This window comes from Leuciscus leuciscus (genome assembly GCF_965113295.1).
Source record: "Leuciscus leuciscus genome assembly, chromosome: 4".
Classification (NCBI taxonomy): domain Eukaryota; kingdom Metazoa; phylum Chordata; class Actinopteri; order Cypriniformes; family Leuciscidae; genus Leuciscus; species Leuciscus leuciscus.
This window is the reverse complement of record NC_138728.1, coordinates 8,554,528-8,578,426: the sequence shown is the minus strand read 5'-3', so window position 1 is coordinate 8,578,426 and position 23,899 is coordinate 8,554,528. Positions and strand designations below refer to the sequence as shown.

Genomic DNA, 23,899 nt, shown 5'->3' with positions numbered 1-23,899 from the left:
GTCCCTCCCCTCCGCTTCCGGCTCATGGGACCTTATTTCGGAAAAAATATTTATGGTAGTCAATGGCGAGAGACAACTTATCTTTTTATTCCGTCTGAACTGTGCCCTGAATTACACATATGATGTTTGTCAATTTAAAAGATAATTATGAAAGTCAAGAAAGTCACAGTTTGTCATAAAACAGAAGAGTAACATTTAGTTTTATGTGAAAATCGCTCAATGAACTACATCTCTCATCTCGCACTATGTCTCGCAACATGGCTGTCACCTTAGTGCGTTTCATCTCGTTCTTCCATGGCGGCGTAACGTTACGATTATAACGTAAGACTATAGAAAAAATGACAGACGTTCGCTTCAGTAAAGTTAGCTTCATTCATTGAGAGAAAAGGTATGACGTCACATGTGCGCCTTTTGAGTTTGTAGTCTTTGTAATTACATATTTCCACAGTCTTATACCTCAACAGTTTTACATGTTTACATTAAACTGCGACTTTCTTGACTTTAAAATGTATCTTTTAAATTGACAAACATCATATGTGTAATTCAGGGCACAATTCAAACGAGATCAAAATATATTCATTGTCTCTCGCCATTGACTACCATACAATATTTTTCCGAAATAAGGTCCCATGGTGGTCCACCGGAAGGGGAGGGACTTAGGCTCTCTATTGCAGTATGCAGTACAGTATGTTTTCTATTTGAATATATTTTAAAATGTTGTTTCTTTCTGTGATGGCAAAGCTGAATTTACTCCAGTCTTCAGTGTCACATGATCCTTCAGAAATCATTCTAATGCTGATTTGGTGCACAAGTAGCTGTTTTTATTATTATTATCAATGTTGAAAGAAGTTGTGCTGCTTAATATTTTTGTGGAAACCATGTTTTTTACATTTAATGCGTCCTTGCTGAATAAATGTATTAATTTAAGGAAAAAATTTTTACTGACCCCAAACATTAAAATGCTAATGTACATAATGATAACCTGTTCAAACTATTATTTTCTACAATCCATTGCTGTCACATGACCTTTGTTAAATAGCAACTAAAGTGAGTGGAGTTAAGTCATCATGCATATTTCATCATATATATTTTTTAAGAGTCTACATTTTTAGCAGTACAATCAAATTGTGACTCAAGAAGGAGATTGATATTGCTTCTGTTTCACTTAAAATGGAAGGTTGGGCGCATTGCATTGTGGGATACAGTAGTCCATGCAGTGTTCTCTGCTTGCAAACTACACATTTAAATATATATATATATATATATATTAAGATATTCCATGCCTAAAAATGTTTACTTTACCCAGTATACATGCTGCATAATACATAAAAAATAGGTTATCAGTAGTATAATAGTATGACACTTGGAACATACATAATCACTGTCCTAAGGGCCAAACTGCAAGCAATAGGAAGGCTACATGTCTATAGCAGGAAAACATTGAACATTTGACCAGACAGCTGTAAATGCATACTGACTGAACCCTGTAACTAGTCTCCATGGAAACAACCAATTCCACCCTCTCTTCCCTCTGCAGCAGTCTGACCTGTCAATCAAGAGTCATGTTTGCCTTGCATATCCCCCATGGTGCAACGTTCAACCCCCGATAGCATAGTCTCTAATCTAGAAGGAATCTCACTTGTAAAAACAACTCACACGCATCTGCACTCTGTCTCTGCCAGGCCTGAGTGTGTACGTGGTGTAAATAACCATCAGAAGCGCATGTACTGATAAACAACTTCGCCTCTGCTGCATCTGACCTCAGATCAGAGTTAACATGAATGCCTCAATCACAGGCTCTGATGTGTTCGTGTTCAACACTGTTTTGCGATCAGCGCGTCTAACCCCACGGCCCCACCAGCAATCGCTGGTATGTTGTTTTTATTTCAGATCTTAATATAGTAAACTTCTAACAGCATCATGGGAGCAGAAAGCAGCCCCGGCGCCCTTAGAGGCAGAGAAAGACATCAACACCGGACAAATGGGGCTCAGCGGAGGTCCTGCACTCTGTCAGAATGTCAAACAGACACTTAGACCTTGAAAGAACCTGTAATACAATCACATTTGTCAGTGGCAATGCATACTGGGTAATATCAGAGCACTGTGTCATATCAGGCAATGGGGAAGAAAGTTGATAAAATGTCTGTATCACACAACAGGGTTTATTTGCTATCAGCATCTGCCATTTATAAAGCTGCAATGAGGTTATGTGATATAAAGAAAAGTCTTGCTGGAGAAATCTCAGCTGGCTAATGCACAAAAACACAGATGAGGTCTGGAAAAAGTGACTCCATAGAGTTGTGAAAACAGAAGATTTAACTTTGCATGTCTGACTTCTAATATGTTTATATTGAGATATAAGTTTTATTGAGTTTTAACATTTTAATTAAGGTATTATTTAGTATGTTTATTAAGCCTAGTGTTATTGTAGTATTATTTATATACTATTATAGTTTTTATTAATATTTTGAATTGCTTTTGTTTTTATATTTTCAGTTTTATATTTTTTTATATATATTTCTACGTACATCGCTTTAATTAATTGTTCAGTTATGTTTCAGTATTTCAGTTTTAGTTTTATTGTACTTCAAGGCAACATTTTTAATTTTCCTTTACACTTTACAGTATTTTAAGTTCAAGTTTTTCATCTAACATTTATATTTTATTTCAGCTTTATTTTATCTTTATTTTATTGTATTTTATCTTTATTTGATCATTTATTTCCACATAGTTTTAATTTATTTTTCCATTTTTCCAATAGTTTTAATGTACCACTTCATATTCAAGGAAGCATTTAAATGTTTAATTTAAGTATTTTTCATCACGAGTGCGGGACAACCTGTCACAATCACACGAACCAACAATCCAATCAATTGACTGGATAAAGTCCAGCCCTACATTTTTTCTTGTTTGAGAAGCCAATAGTGAAGAAAAGACTATCACAACTTCCGTTTCATGTTGACTTTAACAGAATATCCCTGTCCAACCAGTTGCATCAGAAAGCTCATGCTGGCCAACAAGGCTTCACTAATTAATTTTGCTGATCCACCAGCCAGACCAGCACCAAACCAGCGCTAACCAGTATCAACTAGACTTGAAGCTGGTATAAACTGGTCTTTTTAGAGATATCCCTATAGTTTCAGGCTGTAGTGTGGTGGGAATCAGACCTTCTCCTCCTGCCCTGCGCTGGTTCTTCATGCTGATTTCGGCCCGCAGCGTGGTCAGCTCCAGCTCGTACTCCTGCGTGGTGCCGCGCAGACGCTCCAACTCGGCACGCACACGGCACAGTTCCTCCTGCAGCAGGGCGATGTCATTCTCCCGCTCGGCCGCCGCCTCCTCCGCCGCCTGCTGAAGCTCCTGCACTTCCTCCTGCGCCACACGCAGCTCCTCTTGAGCCTCCCACAGCTCGCTGGCCTTCTCCTCCTCAAGGCTGTCCAGCTCCTCCTGCACCGAGCGCAGCTGGCCTGTGGGTCACAAGTCGGGACAGAACAACATTTTTCAACTGAAAATTGGGTTATAAAAAGTATATTGCCTTTTATACTGCTTACAATTTTTTTCAATAGTAAGTGAAACAGTATGCAGTATGCAACAAAACACATTTTAAACAGTGCTACATTGTTGTCACATGGCCTCACCACATTGAATGTTTATTTCAGCATGTGGTGTCCAGTTATTATCTTGGAAATGTTTGTTTTTTTAAACACAATGAATAAAATAACATTTATTTCTAATCTACATTTGTGTAAAACTATCTTTAACTCCTGCAGTGTTTTTATTGTTAACTAAAATTAAAACTATAAAAAATATTTTTTGGTAATTGAAATAAAGCTGAAATCAAATAAAATATAAATAATTGATGAAAAAAAATTTAAACAAACGAAAATGATAAATGTTGCCTTGGCAACTAACTAAAATAAACCAATTTAAGTACTAAAATTACTAAAAAATAAAATAAATTACTGCTATATAGAAATAAGTAAACTATATAACCATTATGTTTAAAAATATAGAAATTAAAGCTAATTAAAATACTTTATATTGTGGGTCATCTAGATATTTAGTTTATACAGAAAGTATGGATACTATGCACATCATACATAGTATATACGTGCAGATATAGTAGGAGTATTGTGCTATTTCCGAATATGTGTGAGCTGTCAAATACTAAAATCCATGTAACATTTATATATGAACCTCTTAAAGGTGCTCTAAGCGATGTCACACATTTTTTAGGCTGAACATTTTTTTTGTCTAGCTGCCTGTCCCCTGAACACACTGTAAAAACACGCGGTCTCTGTAGACCAGGCTCCACAAACGGCAAGAAAAACAAACTGGCCCAGCCTGGACCACGAAACATAACAAACAGTGTTCCAGCCAATAACCAACAAGAATGATTTGGGGGTGGGGGTTGGGGGGTTAGTGCGCATGCACATGAAGGGGGGTGTGGGGAGTGGAGGAGAGAGAAGCATGAAGAGGGACGTTAGCTAGAGGAGAGACGTCCTTGACAACGACAAACGTTAGAATTATATTCTCTTGAATTTTGAGATGCTGATGTAGGGGGAGGGGACGGGATGAGGAGTAGGGAGGGTCGAGCTAGCCTCCGTTTTGTTTGACAATACTTTAAATGTCAACAAGAAGTGACGTCACCCAACATCGCTTAGAGCACCTTTAAGGGCACCAAGACCATATGAGGTCTATAATCAGCTACTTCACTGGAAAACAAGGACATCTGAAGTGAAAAATATGCCTTCATTTCACGTCTCATTACAGCAATCACTCTGCAAGTCTTGTTGTTGAGTAGCAAAAAATGTCAAAACCTCTCAAACTAACCACACAATTAAGCATGAATTTTAGTCTGCAGGGGCTTTTTTGAAAAACTATAATCAGTCTCTTTCTTGCAAGGCGGGAATACGGACAGGAAAAAAACAAACTGAAAAACTGTTTCTCCGTTATACAGTGTGTGAATCTTATTCTGGCAGATGTTTGTTATGTTATTCATATCTGTGATTGCATTACTCATGATGGTATCTTGGCATAGCCCATGCACTTCTGCAAACGCTGGTTTACTTTGCCTCCTCACAGTTCATTTAATTTAATTACAGCGCAGCCACTGAGAGAGTGAAAGTGAGTCACTGGGGAAGAGAACAACATTTACATCACCTCTGCTTCTCCCATCTCTCCACTGCTCAAACACTCGCACCCCAAGTAGCAGTCGACCAAACAAATGGGAACAGGATGTCATGGGAACATGGGAACATTTTAAACAGTAGTATGCTACACTGTCAAATTTAGAGTGACGTGTCCAATTATCATTTCTGCAACACAAAAATATAAAATAAAATATAATAAATGACACAAATGAAATAAGATGACATGAATAAAATTAAATTAAATAAAAAAATAAATATTGCATGTGAAATGAAATAAGATTGCATGATTAAAAATTGCACAATAAATAAAAAATAAAAATAAAATAAGATAAGATGACACAAAAAATTAAATAAGATAAAAATAAAAATAAAAAAACGAATCCATGATCGTGTCAATTGTTTTCAGACCATGAAAGGTCAAGTCAAGCACATTGCATTGTGGTATAAAGTACTATACTGTCTATTGTGACTTGTGTCTAATGTTATTTGGGTATTTAACGCATACAAAAGTCTGTAAGAGTATTATATTTCCAAACATTGCCAATGTTTTCTATTTTTTAACACAGTACAAAAACATGAATATGTAAATGGCCTCTCCAAATCATCAGTGGTCTTGATAAAACTATAAAACAACTAGATAAATCAAGAATGTTTATTCACTAGCATTGGACACAGCTATTATTCAATATGTCAAATGTAAGAGGATATTAAAGCTGCTTGATGACTGAAAAAAAACTATTTTTATTATCTGTCATATTCTAAGTTCATATTATTTATTTGCAGTTATTAGTGCAGTTATTAGCACTGCATTTAAAGATGAATACACATTTGTTTCTGTTTGTAAGTGTGTTTCTGTTCACCTTGAAGTCTCTGGATCTGTCTCGTGAAGGTCTCGGCCTGGTGGGCGCTTGCCAGACGCTCTTCCTCCAAAAGACCTAGAAAGCCAAAGAATGACATTGGAAATGAGTAATAAATAACTTATTTCTGGCATCTGACAATATTAACAAGCCAAGAATGTTTGTGTCAAGAGACATGACTTGAGAAACAGCCGGACAGCTGGACATGCTCAGAGGGTACTCCCGGTGATGATGTCACACCTTAAAAACAGCTTTTATTAGCATACGCACCCTGCAGCTCGTTGTAGCTCTCCTCGTGTCGTTGGGACACCTCTCTGGTCTCCTCCAGCTCCAAAAGCAGCTGCACCACCTGTGACCTCAGCACCTCCAGCTCATCTTCCTCATCCGCTCCTCTTCGCTCCTCCTCGTCGTCTGCTGTCTCCTCCTTCACCTCCTTCTTCTCCGGCTCATCCTCCTGCCCCTTCTCTCCATTTCCGGCCTCCACCTCCTCCAGGTCTCTCTCCTCATTCTCCTCCAGTGACCCTCGCTCTTTGGCCGTCATTTCACTGCCAATACCCGGCCGCTCCACTTTCAAGTCACACACATCGTCTGAGACAGAAATAGAAATCAATGATAAATTAATCAGTTGATCATATGTAATATTTGATTCTAAATGGTCGTTCTAAATTGTATTCAACAGTCATATATATATATATGACGGTTGAATAAACAGTATCACAGTATATTTTTCCTCAGATTAAATAAATTAAAAAAATATTAAATTAAATACAAATAATAATACAAACATGGTTATAGTGAGGCACTTACTATGGAAGTGAATGGGGCAGATTTTTTAAGGATATAAAGGCAAAAATGTGAAGCTTTTAATATTACAAAAGTACTTTTGTTAAAACATGTATTATTTCAGCTGTAAAGCTGTTTAAATACATTTTTACAACCGTTTAGGGTTTTTCAGAATTACATTGTCATGGCGACAAATTTGTAAAATTAGATAAGTCAGTGTTTTTGTTTGTTTTTTCACACTAAAATCTACTTAATATACACAGATTGTTCACGTCTTGTGTTATAACTATTGAAACATTGGGTGTGTAAAACATTTACAGATTTCCATTGGAAGATCCTCAATCAACGTGACCCAGAACTTCTTGTAATCACCATTATGCCAAAAATTATGTTGATTGTGTTTACCTTGTGCTGAACCCACAATAATCCAAAACCTCTCTGCGCTAATAATGATTTGCTCATCTAGTAAAATGACATTTAAAAGTTCCCTTGATGACATGCACATTTGGAGATGTGCAGCTATGCATGTCCCAGACCCCCACCCCCAACCTCCACCTGTCATCTCTGGTGGGGACTTACTAAATCAATCCAGTCCACCACCTTCATCTGAGGAAGCCCTTCATCACCTGCTGGCCCCCGACTCTCATCTCTCTCTGCCCCCAACAGACCTCCAGACCCCCCTCAAGCAATCTAAACACCCAACCAGGGCCAAAAGTGCCTCGGCGCTAGAGGAATGTGTGCTATATTAAGGATTTAGGCCATGAATCGCCCCTCTGCCTTCACCTGTTGTCTGTTCACAAACACAAAACACACACACAGTCCTGAGAAGAAATCACAGCCTGCAGCAACAGTGTGAGAGAGCCAAAGAGCCCTCTAGTGGCAGGAGTGGGTATACACAAAGGAAAGAAAGAAAGAAAGAAAGAAAGAAAGAAAGAAAGAAAGAAAGAAAGAAAGAAAGAAAGAAAGAAAGAAAGAAAGAAAGAAAGAAAGAAAGAAAGAAAGAAAGAAAAATGAAAAAATGAAAAAATGAAAGAAAGAAATTATTTTATTCATCAAGGATGCAACAAATTGATCAAAAGTGATGGTGTAGACATTCGTTACAAAATATTTATATTTAATTAATGCTTTAATAAATTGAATAAATCAATTTATTAAATGCTGTTCATTGAACTTTCCATTCATCAAAGAATCCTGAAAAAAGTATTACAATTTCCACAAAAATATTAAGCAGCACAACTGTTTTCAACATTGATAATAATCATAAATGTTTCTTGTGCAGGAAATCAGCATATCAGAATGTTTTCTGAAGGAAAACATGTGACACTGAGGACTAGAGTAACGATGCTGAAAATTCAGCTTTGACGTCATTAAAAATATATATAGTATTTTGCAGTATTACTGATTTTACTGTATTTTTGATTAAATAAATGCAGCCTTAATACGCTGATTTCACGCAGCCGCCATTTTGAAATCGAAAGTGAGGCTCCGGTGGGAAGAACCCCGGAAGTAAAGATAAACAACAATGCCTTGGATTACCAACCTGAAGCTGCTGCCGCGATTTACACTATTGGATGTTACTATTCAATATAGGATATGTATATAGTTCATTCCTGCTTCTTTTTTTACATTCTGAATTAGATATAAAAAAAATATTTTATTTATAAATGAATTTCACTGTATATAGTCTAAAGTAGGAAATAAATGTATGTACATTTTTAGAATTGACACACCATCATTAAACACAACAATACGCCATCGCATTCACGACTCTCCTGTGATTAAAGGCGACACTTCCGGTTTTCTTCCCACCGGAGCCTCGCTTTCGATTTCAAAATAACGGCTGCGTGAAATCAGCGTACTGGTGAGCATACGAGACTTCTTTCAAAAAATTTTTTTTTTTTTATTGTTTCCAAATTTTTGACAGGTACAAAAGACATTAAGCCGATTCAATTTTGTTCTATGCTGAAAGAGTAGGTATAGAATAATAATAATAATGAAATAAATATTTAAATAATTAATTAATTAATTATATTTATAAGACATTACCGATTTGTGACAAACCTGCCCATGTAAAGTGAGCAGCAGATCTCCTCCTGCTGTCGCTCTCCGCTCTAGTCTGTGCTAATCACCCACCAAACTAAGGAGCCAGATGGTTAAAAATAGCCCTTCTGTCCTCCTCTTCTCTCCCTTTCTTCTCTTCCATTTCTCACACACTCATTTCCTCCCTCGCTTTTCTTACCATTCACATCACCTTATTTTCATTCGCGTTATCCAAATGATCCTCCTGCTCTTTCCCGGGTCCATCCCTCTTTTCAACAGTCACCTGTTCCTCTCTTCCTGAATCTCTATCACCTCAGTCTCTCTACCTCCTCCAGGCTGATCTATAACTCTAGCTTTACTCTATAGGCTTCTCTCACTTGCCCTCTGACCTCTGAACTCAGTGAGCCAGACAATTGGCAAGGCAACACACACTTAATCTCTCTTACAATCTCACTCTAATGCCACAAGGGCTGTGTGTGTGAGGAATCAGATATATGACTGATTCTACAACTATTTGGCACTGTTGATGACTTGAACAAAACATTAATAACATGTCCTGAAATTAAGATTTGATCGTGACATATTGTTTATACCCTCAAACGCATTTTGGTATGATATGTGATGTGTGGATTTGCTTTGACAAACTCAAGAACAATCTGAAGTCCACACACAGGACACGGGAGACAGTCGGCCACGCCAGACCTGACTAGACGATTCATCTCTCTGATCCTCTTAGATCAGATGTCTTTGTGGGATTAACGGAATCTGTCGGTGTGGAAAATGAATTGTCTTGCCAGCAACTCCTCCCCCTCCATTCCTCAGACTTTCTTTCTCTCATTCACTTTCTATTTCTCTTTTCCTCTGGTTGGTTTTCTCTCATTTCCCTCTCTCTTCCTGAATGATATGTATCCCACTGTAATGAGCCCAGTACTGTATTATTGATCATGCTTTGCAGATTAAAGTCTTTCAAACATCTATCAAATAATAATGAACCAGTGAGGAAACTCACTCATACACACACACGCACACACGCACACACACGCACACACACACGCACACACACACACACACACAGGCTGAAGCAGCAGCACAAGCAGGGTCTTGAGCTCACAGGATTACAGGCTGCTTTGATAGCACCAAATCAGCTTTATCCAGTGTATCTGAGCCATGAATTATTCTGTGGGGACAGAAAATTATTTTTACATGCACACAGACATCCGGATACATCACTGGATATAGGTAACACAAATTGCAATCATGAAGCAACCCTAAGGACGGATAAGGCCATGTAGTTACACAACAGTAGCCTCTGTGGTTTTCGAAATAACAAGTACAAAGTAGTGCAGTCAGTCTATGATCTTTGATACAGAACTTATAGTTAAAACTATCTATCTCGCTGAACATAATATATATCCTGTTTTAAAATTTAAAGGGGTTATATAATGAAATTTCGATCGCTGGAGTTGGAATATGGTCATAGAACTAAACTATATATATTAAAAAAGATAAAAAATAATTAAAAATGATAAAACAAGTGATTTTGTGTAAGAAACCTTGGCTTTATAATCCTTATATTATAATTATTTTTTAATTATATAAAAATTTTATAAATACATGACACATTTAACTGTATACTGCATCACAAAAGTACTAAATAGCACAATCTAACACTGAGAACGCAAAACACATGTGGACTGAGCCTATTTTCTCTTGTAAAAACATCATGCTCCATATGAGCCTGGCAGAACAGACGCCTCACTTCCTGTTCAACTCAGATTCTTGTGATTTTCACTTGTGCATAATGATTCCTAATGGAAACAGCCCAAGAATAGGCCTCTTTGTCCTAATAGACATAGTTAGAATAGTTTAAGTGAATGCGAGAGTCCCGTTCCTTAATTTTGGTCATTTTGCCGATTATAATTTCATGATGCTTTCTGCCGTTGCAATAAATAAATGAAAAATGTCATTAAAATGAGACTCTGACATTCACTCACCAAACAACTGACACAATTCATTTGGAAATGAGCACTTGGTGCTTTGGAGATAACAATCAAAACTAAACGATTTCATTTTCAGACCATGACCGGAAGGCCATATTAGGTAAATCTTAATATCATGAGTGGCATTAAATGTTGACGTGCAAAGAGTTCCATCACGATCGAGACACACACAAACACAAATATAGCTCTCGTCTAGTTCTCATGAGCTCAGAGAATTAATTTCATTCCAATCACAAGCATAGCTTTGGGATCAGCCTGTGGCTGGCAGAAATCCAGTGTAATTATTGTTATTTGATGTTGATGATGTGTGATTGATGCAGTTTTCATAACAAAAACAACATCAATCAGACACGATACATTCAGTAGTCTTACGCTATTCCTTTTTATTCACTTTCATTCTTTCCCTTCTTTTTATTGTTTTTTTAAACATAAGTATTTTTGATTATGTTATCTCCTTTATACTGAAATATCAATCATACTATAAATACTGTCAACAGCCAATCATTTTTTTTACTCATTTTTAGCTGACGCTTTTATACAAAGCGACTTACAATTGCTATATATGTCAGAGGTCGCACGCCTCTGGAGCAACTAGGGGTTAAGTGTCTTGCTCAGGGACACATTGGTGTCTCACAGTGGATTCGAACCCGGGTCTCTCACGCCAAAGGCATGTGTCTTATCCATTGCGCCACCACCCCTGCGCCACCACCCCAATCAGAGTGGTATGATCTCAACTATATGCATTTGCAACTGTTTATGAGAAAGAAAAATATTTCAGGGGTCAGAGCAGAACTGCAGGGGTCATATAAAATAAAATAAAATAAAATAAAATAAAATAAAATAAAATAAAATAAAATAAAATAAAATAAAATAAAATAAAATAAAATAAAATAAAATAAAATAAAATAAAATAAAATAAAATAAAATAAAATTCATTCATTCATTCATTCATTCAAAAAAAATGTTTCATTCATTTCGAATGTAACAAATTTATGACCATGTTATTCATAAATATTCGTGTTATTCATTATACCTTTTTCATCATAAAAGCACCATGTAAATACATTATTATAGTCTCATATGCATGTTATCATAGGCCCAGTTTACAATGCAACACTCAATTTTATTTTATATGTAACAGGGGGTCACCACTCCATCTCTTCTTTCAGGGTGTTTGGCCTAACATTTCACAAACACTTTCAGTCCATGATCAGCCCGTGTCTGGCTAAAATCCAGATGGTGACATCAGTTTCCTGTTTATAGCGCTGCTTTCACTCTCAATGCTAGACCAGGGTAACACTACACTGACCTTAACCTTAAAACAAATACATCCTTTTCAGCCTTTTAGTCTCAAGCTATCCATCAAATCCTAAAATAATATTTAAACGATTAATTTAATGCAGTCTGTCGCCATCATGTGAGCCACAATGAAAATCAGAGTCTAAACATCATTAATAAGCTCAGCACAGCTCTGAGAAGAGGAAAGATGATGGACACAGTCACAATGGCCCCTGGGAAATCAAGGAGCAAACACCTTCCACACACATACATTCACAAAACACAAAGACTAACCTACAAAACTAGACGCTTGCACACACGCTTAACCATGCAAGGCATTTTCGACTTAAATTGCATTCCTCCTCATTACTAAAGCATGACTGCAATGCAGTGAGCTAGTGAGCTGTTTTTCCATAGTTAACATCAGCCAAAAACAAGTAGGCTTCTGCTGCTGCAGTGTTGTGCAAAGTCTAAAGTTTTCTGTAATGGAGCAAAAGTCGCACTTGTCGATGTTAAACAGCTGCTCGTGAAGTCAAGCGAGCTCCCAGATCGTTTGTTGCAGGGTTTTGACTGAGGGAAGTGATGCGGTCGGTGTTTGGTGTCGTATAAGCCTGCAGTAAACCACAGGATAAGTATAGCAACGTCTCTGCGAAAAGGACCCAGACTGAGCTGGCTAAACAGTGCCTGTTGGTTATTAAACTGACAGCTTTGGTGAAAAACAGATGCATGGGAAAGGGGTCTGTAACAGTCACTGTCACTTACTTTCTTCAGTGGAAAACAAAAGAAGATGTTTTGAAGAATGTTCATGCTGCTCTTTTCCATATAGTAACAGGTTTTTTTTTCCATTATCCAATTTTATTTTTTTCATTCCTTGTCACACTTGTGCGTTAAGGGGCTAAAGGTATTATGTAATATGTGTTATGTCATGAATTTCAATTAGCTCCTCAAGTTGCCTAGGGGTGGGCAGTATGATCAAAATGTTAACCCTGTCATTTGAATGCATCCTTTAACCATGGCAATTATATTATACTTCACCAAATCACTAGAAGAAATGTTATAGATGAACAAAACCTTACAGGTTTCATAATCCTTGACATCCACATACTGTAACAATTGAATAACAACAACCAAGTAAGTCCAGATATACCCACATATAAAGTACACTCACATAAAGCGATATATACTATAGCAAATCTCAACTGCTTGATTGTTTATATGATACTGTTGCCCAGCTCTAATCTGCTAAGTGCAACTATAAGGCATGAAGATATTAAAATATTATGAACATTAATGTCATGATTTTCTGTAAAGTTGCTTTGAAACAATGTGTATTGTGAAAAACGCTAGGCCTATATGAATAAAATTGACTTGAGTGAACTCTAAAAAATAAAACACCATAAAAGTAGCTCTGCGTGAAGAAAATGGCAAACTTTAGAATAGTGTCTATTGAATTCCATCTTAAAAAGTAACAAGGCATGTGACAACAAATGGCAATTTGGCGTCAGTGACATCAAACCTGGCATGACGTGCCAATTTGAATTATGCAAATGCAAATAAAATTTAAGATCAAGGGTAGAGAGGAAGAATATAGATCCCCATTCACTTTCACTGTATTATAACCAGGACATTCTGTGAAACATCTCCTTTTATGTTCAATGGAAAACGTTACGACATATGGGATTGGAAAGGCATGAGGTTTCATAAATAAATGACAAAGTGCCCTATTTCTGTGAACTACTCTGTGAAACAGCACTGACTGGATTAATCAGCATAATCTTTCACATAGCCTTGTAGTGACAGGAAAATTATGAGTCATTTCAGAGACGGAGAAAGTTTTGATGAAATATAAAAGGCTTTTATATTACAATAATGTGCATTGATGAATTATGCACAATAAGTCCAAGGGCATTTATTAAGCAAGTAAACAGGGTTGATCTTGATTTCATATTGCCTACACAGAGAGAAGAGAAGGGTGCTGAGTGACATTTTCTACATAGCGATCAGTCCAAAAACAAGCATTAAACAACGCTTGTATAGCCCTACCATACGCATACATCAATACACACACTGACACGATGTAAATCAGCATCCGCTCGTGAGCACAGACTTGTGTTTCAGGAATATCAATGAGGTCTCACAGGTGGGGGATGATTACGTATTCTCCAATTATGTACATGTCTGCTCTCTTCTTCTCTATTATAACACTGTTAATTAGTTCTCATTAATTGATGACAACCTAGACATTACCAAAGCAGCAGAAAGCATCTCATCAGACTTCACACATAATGAGTGAGTAAAATCAAGAAAGCAGGGATTCTGGGATTATATCGGTCAACAATTTTTTTTAAATCTACTCGGAAAAACTATATGTCGGACTATAGACAGTTTACACTTACCCATCCTTAAACCTACCCATACCACCAAACCTGTCCCTAACCTCACCCATATCCCACCTCAATAGCAACAATACAACATAAACACCAAAAGTACATTGTACTTATTTTCTTATGTAAGTACATGGTAGTTAAGGACACCTAATATAAAGTGTGACTCAAAATAGTAAGAGATGTGAACGCTTCAGGACAACCAGGAACCAGCTTTATTGAACGATTCTGCAATTTTTCTTAGTTATTTGGTTCCCTAATAGGAGCAAGATTCTCCCTAGTCTAACAAGAAAAACACATAAAAGATTTAGAACAGACCAAATATATCCTTTATCTGTGTTGGTCCTGTTAGCACGATATCTGAGCTTTTTGTCCGCAGTGAGGTAGAGCCGTCCAGTCTGAAACCTTGACAGACACACATCATTGACCGTTACACACACATGTGGAGCACTGTAAGACAAGCCTTGTGTACAAACGGCTCACTTTGACCGTGTCCTTCCCAATAGGATTAATTTCTCTACAAACACATTGAAAAAAACATCAAAACCAAACGCATTTTCTTAAAGAACAAGAGAATAAAGTGTCATAACACCATTAAGCTGAAATAAAAGATTCAAATGGAAAAATGCATTCATTTGGCTTAGGAAAGGTGAGAGTTGTGTTTAAGTGAGATATCACTGGGTCCCAGAAGCATTAGAGTGCTTTAAATGTGTGTGTGTGTGTGTGTGTGTGTGTGTGTGTGTGTGTGTGTGTGTGTGTGTGTGTGTGTGTGTGTGTGTGTGTGTGTGTGTGTGTGTGTGTGTGTGTGTGTGTGTGTGTGTGTGTGTGCGCGTGTCACATTTCTGGCGCAGTGAGGAGTGGCATGAATTATTCACAGCGCCTCTACCCCGGCTTGGTAGGAAGAAAGGTAGAATGAGAGAAAAAAAGGGAGGAGGGGCGGAAGTGGGAAGCAGGAAAATTGGAGAAGGCAAGGAGAAAGCGGCACCGAAAAACGAGATTGTTGGTTTCTCACTCTGACAGACGCAAAAGGAGGAGCTGTATGACGTTTACCAGAGTTCACACGCTCTCGCCTTGTTGCCATGGTTACAGCCCCCTTACCCAAGCCCCAACAGTTCCTACCAGAATCTTTTTGCACTTAAAGTCCCCATGAAATCAAAATTGAAGTTTTTTGGCTTTAATATGAATATGTTAGCCTTACTGAATCTATATGGTAGTGTGCTCCAAAACAATAGCAAAATTCACATTTAGAAGATATATAAGCATTCAAAACTTACAGTCTCTCACTTACGCCAATATGGATCAGTGATTTTGATGACATCACTCTGCACTTCAGCTTCTCATCAGATTTTCTGTCCAATCAAATGCTCTCTAAAATCTGAAGCGCCCCGCCCCCTACATTATAAATAGACGCTGAAGCTGCGGCTGAAATTGGTCATTTGATCATACATTTACAATTTTCTACATGGTGAATGGCACACAGTGCACTATATAGGGGATAGGGAACGGATAGGGAACTATTCAGACAATGTAATTATGCTTTCCATTGGGGCGAATGAAGTCTGGTTTCATGTTAGTGTCACGCGAACCATCGCAGCTCCGGTCCAAAAACACGATAGCACAGAGCGGACCATATGTGCAAGTCGGCGCATCCCATAAAACTTATCGGACCCATTTGAATTCTGCACAGAATGCTGTATTTTAAAACGATACGGAGGAGATTGCGAGGAGAAACGGTTAGAGATTAGGAGGAAACTGCAGCTTTACCGAGCTCAACGGCTCTGGGCTAAATCAACAAAAGCTATTGGCTATTTTAAAAGGGGGGAGGGGCTGTTCGATATGTCCCACTCTGTCTTCCTGTTTCAGTAGAAATTACATCAACACATTAAATAATGCTGCGCATTGCGAGGCACATCAGTGGGCCTTTAACATGCATGAGGAGTTATAATATAATGCAAGGAAAAAAACACCAAACACCAAAACAATCATTCAATGAACATTTAAACACTATACATTAGAACAAGGAATACAAATTATAATAGGCTACTTTTAATTGATAATAGTATTTGCGATGCATTAACCAGGGTTGGCCCAATCACGGCCAAAACTAGCCAAAAATCATATAATATTATGTTTCCCTGTCCATGCCAGGGTGGAGAAAGTTTTAATGAAAACTATGAAGAACGGCCCTTTTTTCCCTTTTAGAATAATGTGCTCTTATGGATTAGAGAAATAAATGGGTTAATTCTGAATTTAATGTTATGAGAACAAGCACACAAAACTCACAAACACGAAGATGAGAAAGATAAAAAGGAGGAAAGAAAAGTGTGTTCAATCTCTAAAACTCCAAAAGAAGAAACTCCCAAAGCTGTTTCTCTCAGTGGACTCCTTCATGAGAAAGCTTATTTCTGTGTGTGTGGGCCCTCACACAAGCGGCGCATATATACACCATCTCTCTCTCTGCATGTAACTTTTCTTGCTAAGCATGATCTCACTCGAACTGCCCTTGAGATTCCCGCCGTCAGCTCTTCTGGAATGTTCTAAAGAGCCAATCCTCACATCTGCGATGGGGTCAGTGAGCAACAGAGGGAGGAAACCCGCAGGAAGGAGGAGAGGAAGATTTGGAGGAAGGAAAGCTGCAGTATGCCTTGTTTTTGTCATTCGGTCAACATATGTAAACCTCTGCAACATGTAAACAAGAATGAAGGAACATTCTTGGTTCAGAATAAATCAGTTTTGTGGCATACGTTAGAGCTGCACGATTCTGGATGAATTGAGAATCACAAATTTTTGGTTTCAAATAGAGATCACGATTCTTAACAGACAACTAAACAAAATAACATGTAGTTTACTAAAGGTTCTGACTAAATGTTAGGTCTAATTGCTGCAGTCTTTTAAATCTGTTAAACTAAAAATCGGTTTGAGTGAATGATTCAATGAGCCCTATCTTACACCCGGCGCAATGCAGCGCCAAGCGCGACGCAGGGGTTTTTTGCTAGTTTCAGTCCGACGCAGTTATCATTTTTCACGTACTGCGCCACGTTGTTTAATAAGCAAATGCATTTCCGCCCATTTGTGCGCCCATGGGCGTTCTGGTCTGAGAACGAGGTGTGTTGTGGCGCATTGTTGGCGCGTTGCTATTTTGAGGCAACAGAAATAGATAGGATTATAATGTAAAAGATTATTATTGTGTACATAAAGATATGGTGGAATCCGGCTTGTCCCGTAGACGGTCTGCTTGCGCACTTTTACCTCGTGCACGAGCAGATCCGTTTGCGCTCTGGGGACGGCTTCGGTCTTTCCACTATCAAATTCCGCCATGTAAATAGCGAATCTGCCATGGCGCGAGCGCAACTGCCATTTAAAAGGAATGGGAGATGAGACTCTGATTAGTTTAACACACGTAAATCCCAAAACACACCCATTACTCATTAAGAGAATAGGGACAACCCTTTTAGACCATGCACCTGGCACGCCGACCATTTTTCCCTCGTTAAACTAGAAAAAGTGAACTAGAAGTGAACGTGCGACGTGCGCTTTACACCATGCGCTTAGATCGTTAAAACAGGGTCCAATGACTCACTCATAAATACTTCACTTGTTTCATTACTGGATGAATCAGCGTTTCTGAACGAATCTCTTGAATTATTGGTTTAATGACAAATACATTTTTTTACAGTCGTCACCTAGTGGTGTAACGATGTAATTGATACAATCATTCTTTGAAGCGCCAAGTTACTTTCAAAAGGTGATTTGCTCTTTTTTTATCACTTCCATAGACATCAGTGTTTATATCTGAACTATAAACTTTTATTCCAGTACTTCCGTTATATTGAATATTTTTAACACAAAAATAAGTATACTGTGTGGTTGAAAAGATTGTTTGTGAAGCTGTTTCATACTTAAACATGACAACTGCTGTCAGTGGCAGCGCCAACGCAGATTTTAATGTTCCAATGTGATTTTGTCAAAGGTTTAATTGACACTTTAGGAATGAGAACGTGTTGGTGTTTGAATCGAGATCGCAATTTTTGAACGATTAATCGTGCAGCTGTAGCATGCGGTCGATTACCACCGAAAATAACTTCAATACATCTTTCAGTTTGTACAAACAAACAACAAAAAATGTGTATAGTATAAGTGCACTTGAAGGAATGTCAACAAGACATTTCTAAGACAAATTTTGCTGCCTGTATGCTTGTAAAAACATTTTTGAGCTGCATGGAAAGTTGTCCAAAATCATAATTTGAATGGCTATTCCATGTGGATCATTGTAAAAAATGCATTTCTGGTGTCTTTCTGTATATTATTCAAAAGTAACAGGTTTAATGACTTTAATGAGAATAAAATGTATTTAGTCTCATTTTAAGACATATATACCCGGTTTCACAGATAAGGCTTAAGCCTATTCCCAGACTAAAATGCATGTTTGAGCTGTCTTAACTGAAAGCAACTTGCACTGGTATATCTTAAAATATGTCAGTGCCATTGTTTTGTCTCAAGTTGCACATCAGTAATGTTTTTTAAGGCACATATATAAAAGATACTTAAATGTCCTGATTTAACTAAGGCCTAGTCCTGGCTTAATCTAAGCCCTGTCTGTGAAACCAGGCCATAATGTGTACTGGCTATACTTTCATGACTGTGTATTTTAACGTTTCTCTCGATGTGATGCCACATAGACTTCCATTGTAAGTGCATTTTAGGTGTAATTTTCTTTAGATTTCACAAACTGAAGGACTAGTCAAAAAACGGACTTCTCTTTCAGTGTGAAAAGACACAAAAAAAAAAGGCTGCAGGGAAATTCTAACCGTTCAATCTCTTCTAGAACAACTCGCATGGACAAAGACTTAAACAAGCATGAAATGAGCAAGGGCCTCTATAAGTAAATGAGCTGCGGTAGCAAAAACTTTTGGGTTTTGACTGGACCTAAACTTTGTAGGCGCTATGGCACCCAGAATGTGGGAGGTGAGAGAAAGAACGTGTGTTTTCATCATCCGGGGGTGGACAGGGAATGCAAGTGGCACTCGAATAATGTGGAGCATGTGGGCGTCTGGTGGATGGAGGAGAGGTAGGCAGCACCATCACTGCTGGCTAAATCAGCAGGGCATTTAGAAGGAATTGTCATGGAAGTACTGCAAATAAGAGGCATGTGTGTGGTGTGACATGAAAGTGCTGTGCTAGAATGATCCTCTCTCGTTCCCCGAACCCCATACGAGCTTCTAAAACTCCTTCAATCTATCTCAAGTCCACCTACAGAAACATATATCCCAATTTACTGCGGTAATACCAAGTCAGATCAAGTAAAACAATACTTATGCATCTTGTCGCAGGGGGCGAGGTTCTTTGGGAACGGACTAACGGAGATGAAGACGTTGGGACTGAAGCTTTGAAGTTCACATTCGGCGCTGCTTTTGATCAGAGGCACAATTTAAAACAATCCCTCTAGTCTGCAGACAACAGCTATTTAAGACATAAAAGCCCTTCCGAGGAGAAACCTACAGCATTAGTGTGCACAAAAATATGGATGTGCACAAACACTCAAAATATAATAGTTTCATAACAACACCCCAGTGAGCACGCAACATATCAGAAAGCAAGTATTTGGTTTCCCGTAACCCCTTGCTGCACGTCTTCAAAGACTTTTTATTTACGGTAACAAAGCAACTCCATTTTCCTGTAAATATACAGCGTGTAAAAACAAAACAGGCTTAATTTACTAGCCGACACACACAAGCAGACCTCAGTACACCATTGCTTGGTTGACAGGGTCAGTCATGACGCATGAGAACCACTGATGTCAAAATTGGCAATTTTGGAGAGTTTGAAATCTATATAGTATATATTTCTTGAATGTTAAAATACTTTCTATGTCTCTTAATATGCAGAGACAACTATAAGTTTCATTTCCCCAAAAAGTACAAATTGTAGTTTGAAACCATTACTCTAGACATAAATACAAAAATGTCTCTCTTTTTTTAATCTTAATCCATTTTTATCCCAGTTATTAAAAAAAAATGCCTCTCAAGAAAATTGAATATAAGTTGTTTTTAGAGAATATAGCTTGAATTAAGTTGATTTTATTTATCCCATTGGCAAATAACAATTATTATTTAATATTAATTATTAAATATTTTGTTGTTGCTGTATTAAACATAAACACTAGCTAAATTTTGTTAAATAAAAAAAATTGAATTAAATTGCCAATGATTTAAGAATAACATTTAACTGAAGAACAATATTTTACTGAACTTTATCTTGTTTTCAGAATGTTCAGATAATTTATAAATAATGCATATTATGCCTTGAAATGCACTTTTTAATGCACTGTATGTATCATAAATAACAGTTATAATACATTATACTACTTATATATTCATTCTTACACCTTTAGAAAGTATAATGCATTAAAGACATGACAAACAGCCAGTTTCAGATGTAACAAGCAATCTGCAAATATTATAATATATTTTAACTTTGGTTACAATTTTTTATGAAAAGATATAATGCATTATTACATAAATTATAAATACCTTTATAAAGCATTATACATAAAGGCTTTAAATAAAGGGTTACCGATTTTTCTACTGGGAAACCAAGACAAATATACTGATAAACAAGTCATTTTTGCATTGTAGCAAGTGCATTAGAAGACTAATAAACAGAAAGCCACCATAGTATCATAATAACCATTTATTTTGAGTTTTGAGATTTGTTATTTATCTACCTTTTACTGAGAAACTGACATACTAGATTATCTAACTTTTAACTTTCTGCCTCATGACAGACCAGATAAACAATGCAGGTGGAGGTAGGAGGAGAGAAAACAATAATTATGTCATGCATTGTTGCACAAATGAACACCTGTAGACACATCACACACAAACACACACCTGCAGGATCCAAGACCTCCTCAATGACGGGCGGCAGACGCAATCCGCAGTCCATGGTTGTCGTGGCGACAGGCCTCGGGAAGTGGGGGTGGGTGGGGGGTTGGAGCGGAGGTGAAATGTCCAAACACACGCAGTGATAATGGTCAGAAAACAGGAGGGACACACACAGCCCTGCGAGGAATGTCAGGCTCCACACACACTGTGCTGCGACGGTCGATACATCCTGAAACACACACACAAATACACACAGATCAGTTCAATATCCCTCTAAACAACTGCAGACATCACCGTCTAACCTGCTTATAGATGGTTTATTGCTCTTCCTGAATAACTGTGTTGTTCTCTCTCTTCCTCTCTCTCTCTGTTTCTTATTGTCTCCTTGCAAAACAAAGCTTGAAACACTGCACAGCATCAAGGGAATCTGAGCAACATGATTATTCTCTGACTCTCAAACACACAGAAAGCATTGGTCTGCTTACCTTTAATGAGATCTGTGTGCAGCTCAGGACACTGACAGCTTACGTCTCCGTTACTCGCTGTGTATTATCTGTCGTTTACTGCGTGCCCTCCTCTCGTCTCGTCTCCCTCCTTCCTTCCCCCTCTCTCTCTCTCTCTCTCTCGCTCACTCACTCCATCTAGCTCTCTTGCTCCCCCTTTATCTTTTGCCTCACTTTGCTCTTTTCTCATCTGTTAACTCTTCGATTGCTTTGTGTGGTCCATTTTCCCACAGATTTAAATCATCTGGCTTTTGGGAGCATTTTGATGATTTTGCACTTATATTTGGGGCCACAATGACTGCACAGAAAAAAAAAAAACAAAGCAACAAGTTTATTGTTCATCTTCGGAACACAAATGAAGATCTTTTTGATGAAGTCTGAGAGCTTTCTGTCCCTGCACTGACAGCTACGTAGCTAGCACAAAGTCTAAATTCAATCTGTTCATCATAAAATGATCATGTCTCTTCAGAAGATTTGGACTAAACCACTCAGTTAATATGGGTTAGTTTTACGATCTCTTTATGAAGTTTTTGAAGGATCAAAGTGGTAGTTGTGTAGCTGTCAATGGAGAGACAGAAATCACTCAGATTTCATCAAAAATATCTTCATTTGTGTTCTGAAGATGAACGAAAGTCTTTCAGGTTTGGAAGGACAAGAGGGTGAGTAATTAATTACTGAATTTTCTTTTTTGGGTAAACTATTCCTTTAAGATATTTAATATTATTTGATGATGATGATTATTATTATTATTATTATTATTATTATTATTAATTATTAACAGTTTTAAGTATAACATATTATAAAAGTTTATGATTTTAAGTCTTCATTATTGGAAAAATATTTTCATATTTTTATTAATTGTATTTCTTATTGCAAAGTTGGTTTCATGCCATTTGTTTGTTTATTTATTTATATTATTAATTATTATTAATTATAAAATTAGTGCTGTCAAACTCAAATCGATTAATAGCATCTAACATAAGTTTGCAAATATATGTGTGTATGTATCATATGTATATATATACACACACAAATATTTACAAAATGTTATGTTAGGTGTGATTAATTGTGATTAATCGATTTCTTTAATCGAAATGTATTAAGCCTATCAGATTAATAAATAATAATATTTGTATTATTAATCGTATTTATTATCGACTTTTCCATAATCCTCAATAGATTTTGAATACGTTTTCATAAATGTGAGTCAATATCACGGCAGTCAACTGCATCATAGCTATTTCAGGCAGGGTATATTTACATTCTGACTGTGATTTGTGCAGATCCAGGTCTTCATTCTCCCAGCAAGACGAATTCAAACAACATGAAGGCCTCATAATGAAACTCTCAGCCCAGATCAGGGTCTTGATGTTCAAGAAAGATGTGACGACAGCGTTGCAAAGCCCTGAAAAATAAAACATCCTGAAATAGAAGACATGTATATTTCATTAATATGCATAAACAATTATTATAATTTTTTTATGAGAATAGACATTTTGAAACAGTTTAAAAGTTCATTCTATTACTTTCTGTCTCAGGCTATGGACAACCAGCTCACTACTTTCAGAAAACTACAGTATCCACTGCATACTGTTGACCATAAACACAAACACACTAGAAGAAACAAGACTAGAAATTACAGTGGGGGTAATTTATTTAGCAAAACTCTCCTTTGTAAATCACATCTTGGTTAAATTAGCATATACACGTAATATATCGATGTACAATGGCCTGTATTATTGTTGAGATGCAACAACATACAGTAGGTATTGCGCGTATCCACTACCCTAAGGGAAGGAAACTTACTTCCCTCATTAAGAAACGACAGCTGCCTGAGAGACATATTCTGCCATTCGCAGAAGCTTATAATCTTTGTTAGCAAAAGCATTCAGATTGTAGGACATTCGTGTCAGGCAGCGCGCGACGAGCTGCCACTCTGTCACAGCCACTTGATAGCGTTGCTTGGCAACCGAGCTGGCACCGTCACCGAAAGGAAACTGAATCACCGCTGAAACAGGGC

The 23,899-nt window shown here is 37.4% G+C and overlaps 1 protein-coding gene across 2 annotated transcripts in view; it reads right to left on the bottom strand.

The window, feature by feature from the left end:
• The window catches only part of ccdc136b (coiled-coil domain containing 136b), a 31,519-nt gene extending 9,511 nt beyond the window's left edge, over positions 1 to 22,008 (bottom strand). For both annotated transcript variants that reach the window (XR_014205074.1, XM_082166185.1), the window contains exons 1-5: positions 21,862 to 22,008; positions 21,383 to 21,605; positions 6,278 to 6,595; positions 6,011 to 6,085; positions 3,168 to 3,464 (exon numbers count right to left, since the gene is read on the bottom strand). Coding sequence is in view for 1 of the 2 variants with exons in the window: in XM_082166185.1 (XP_082022311.1) it covers positions 3,168 to 3,464; positions 6,011 to 6,085; positions 6,278 to 6,595; positions 21,383 to 21,437 (745 nt within the window). In the remaining variant the exon portion in view is untranslated. The remainder of the gene's footprint in view (positions 1 to 3,167; positions 3,465 to 6,010; positions 6,086 to 6,277; positions 6,596 to 21,382; positions 21,606 to 21,861) is intronic.
• Between the last annotated feature and the right edge of the window lie 1,891 nt (positions 22,009 to 23,899).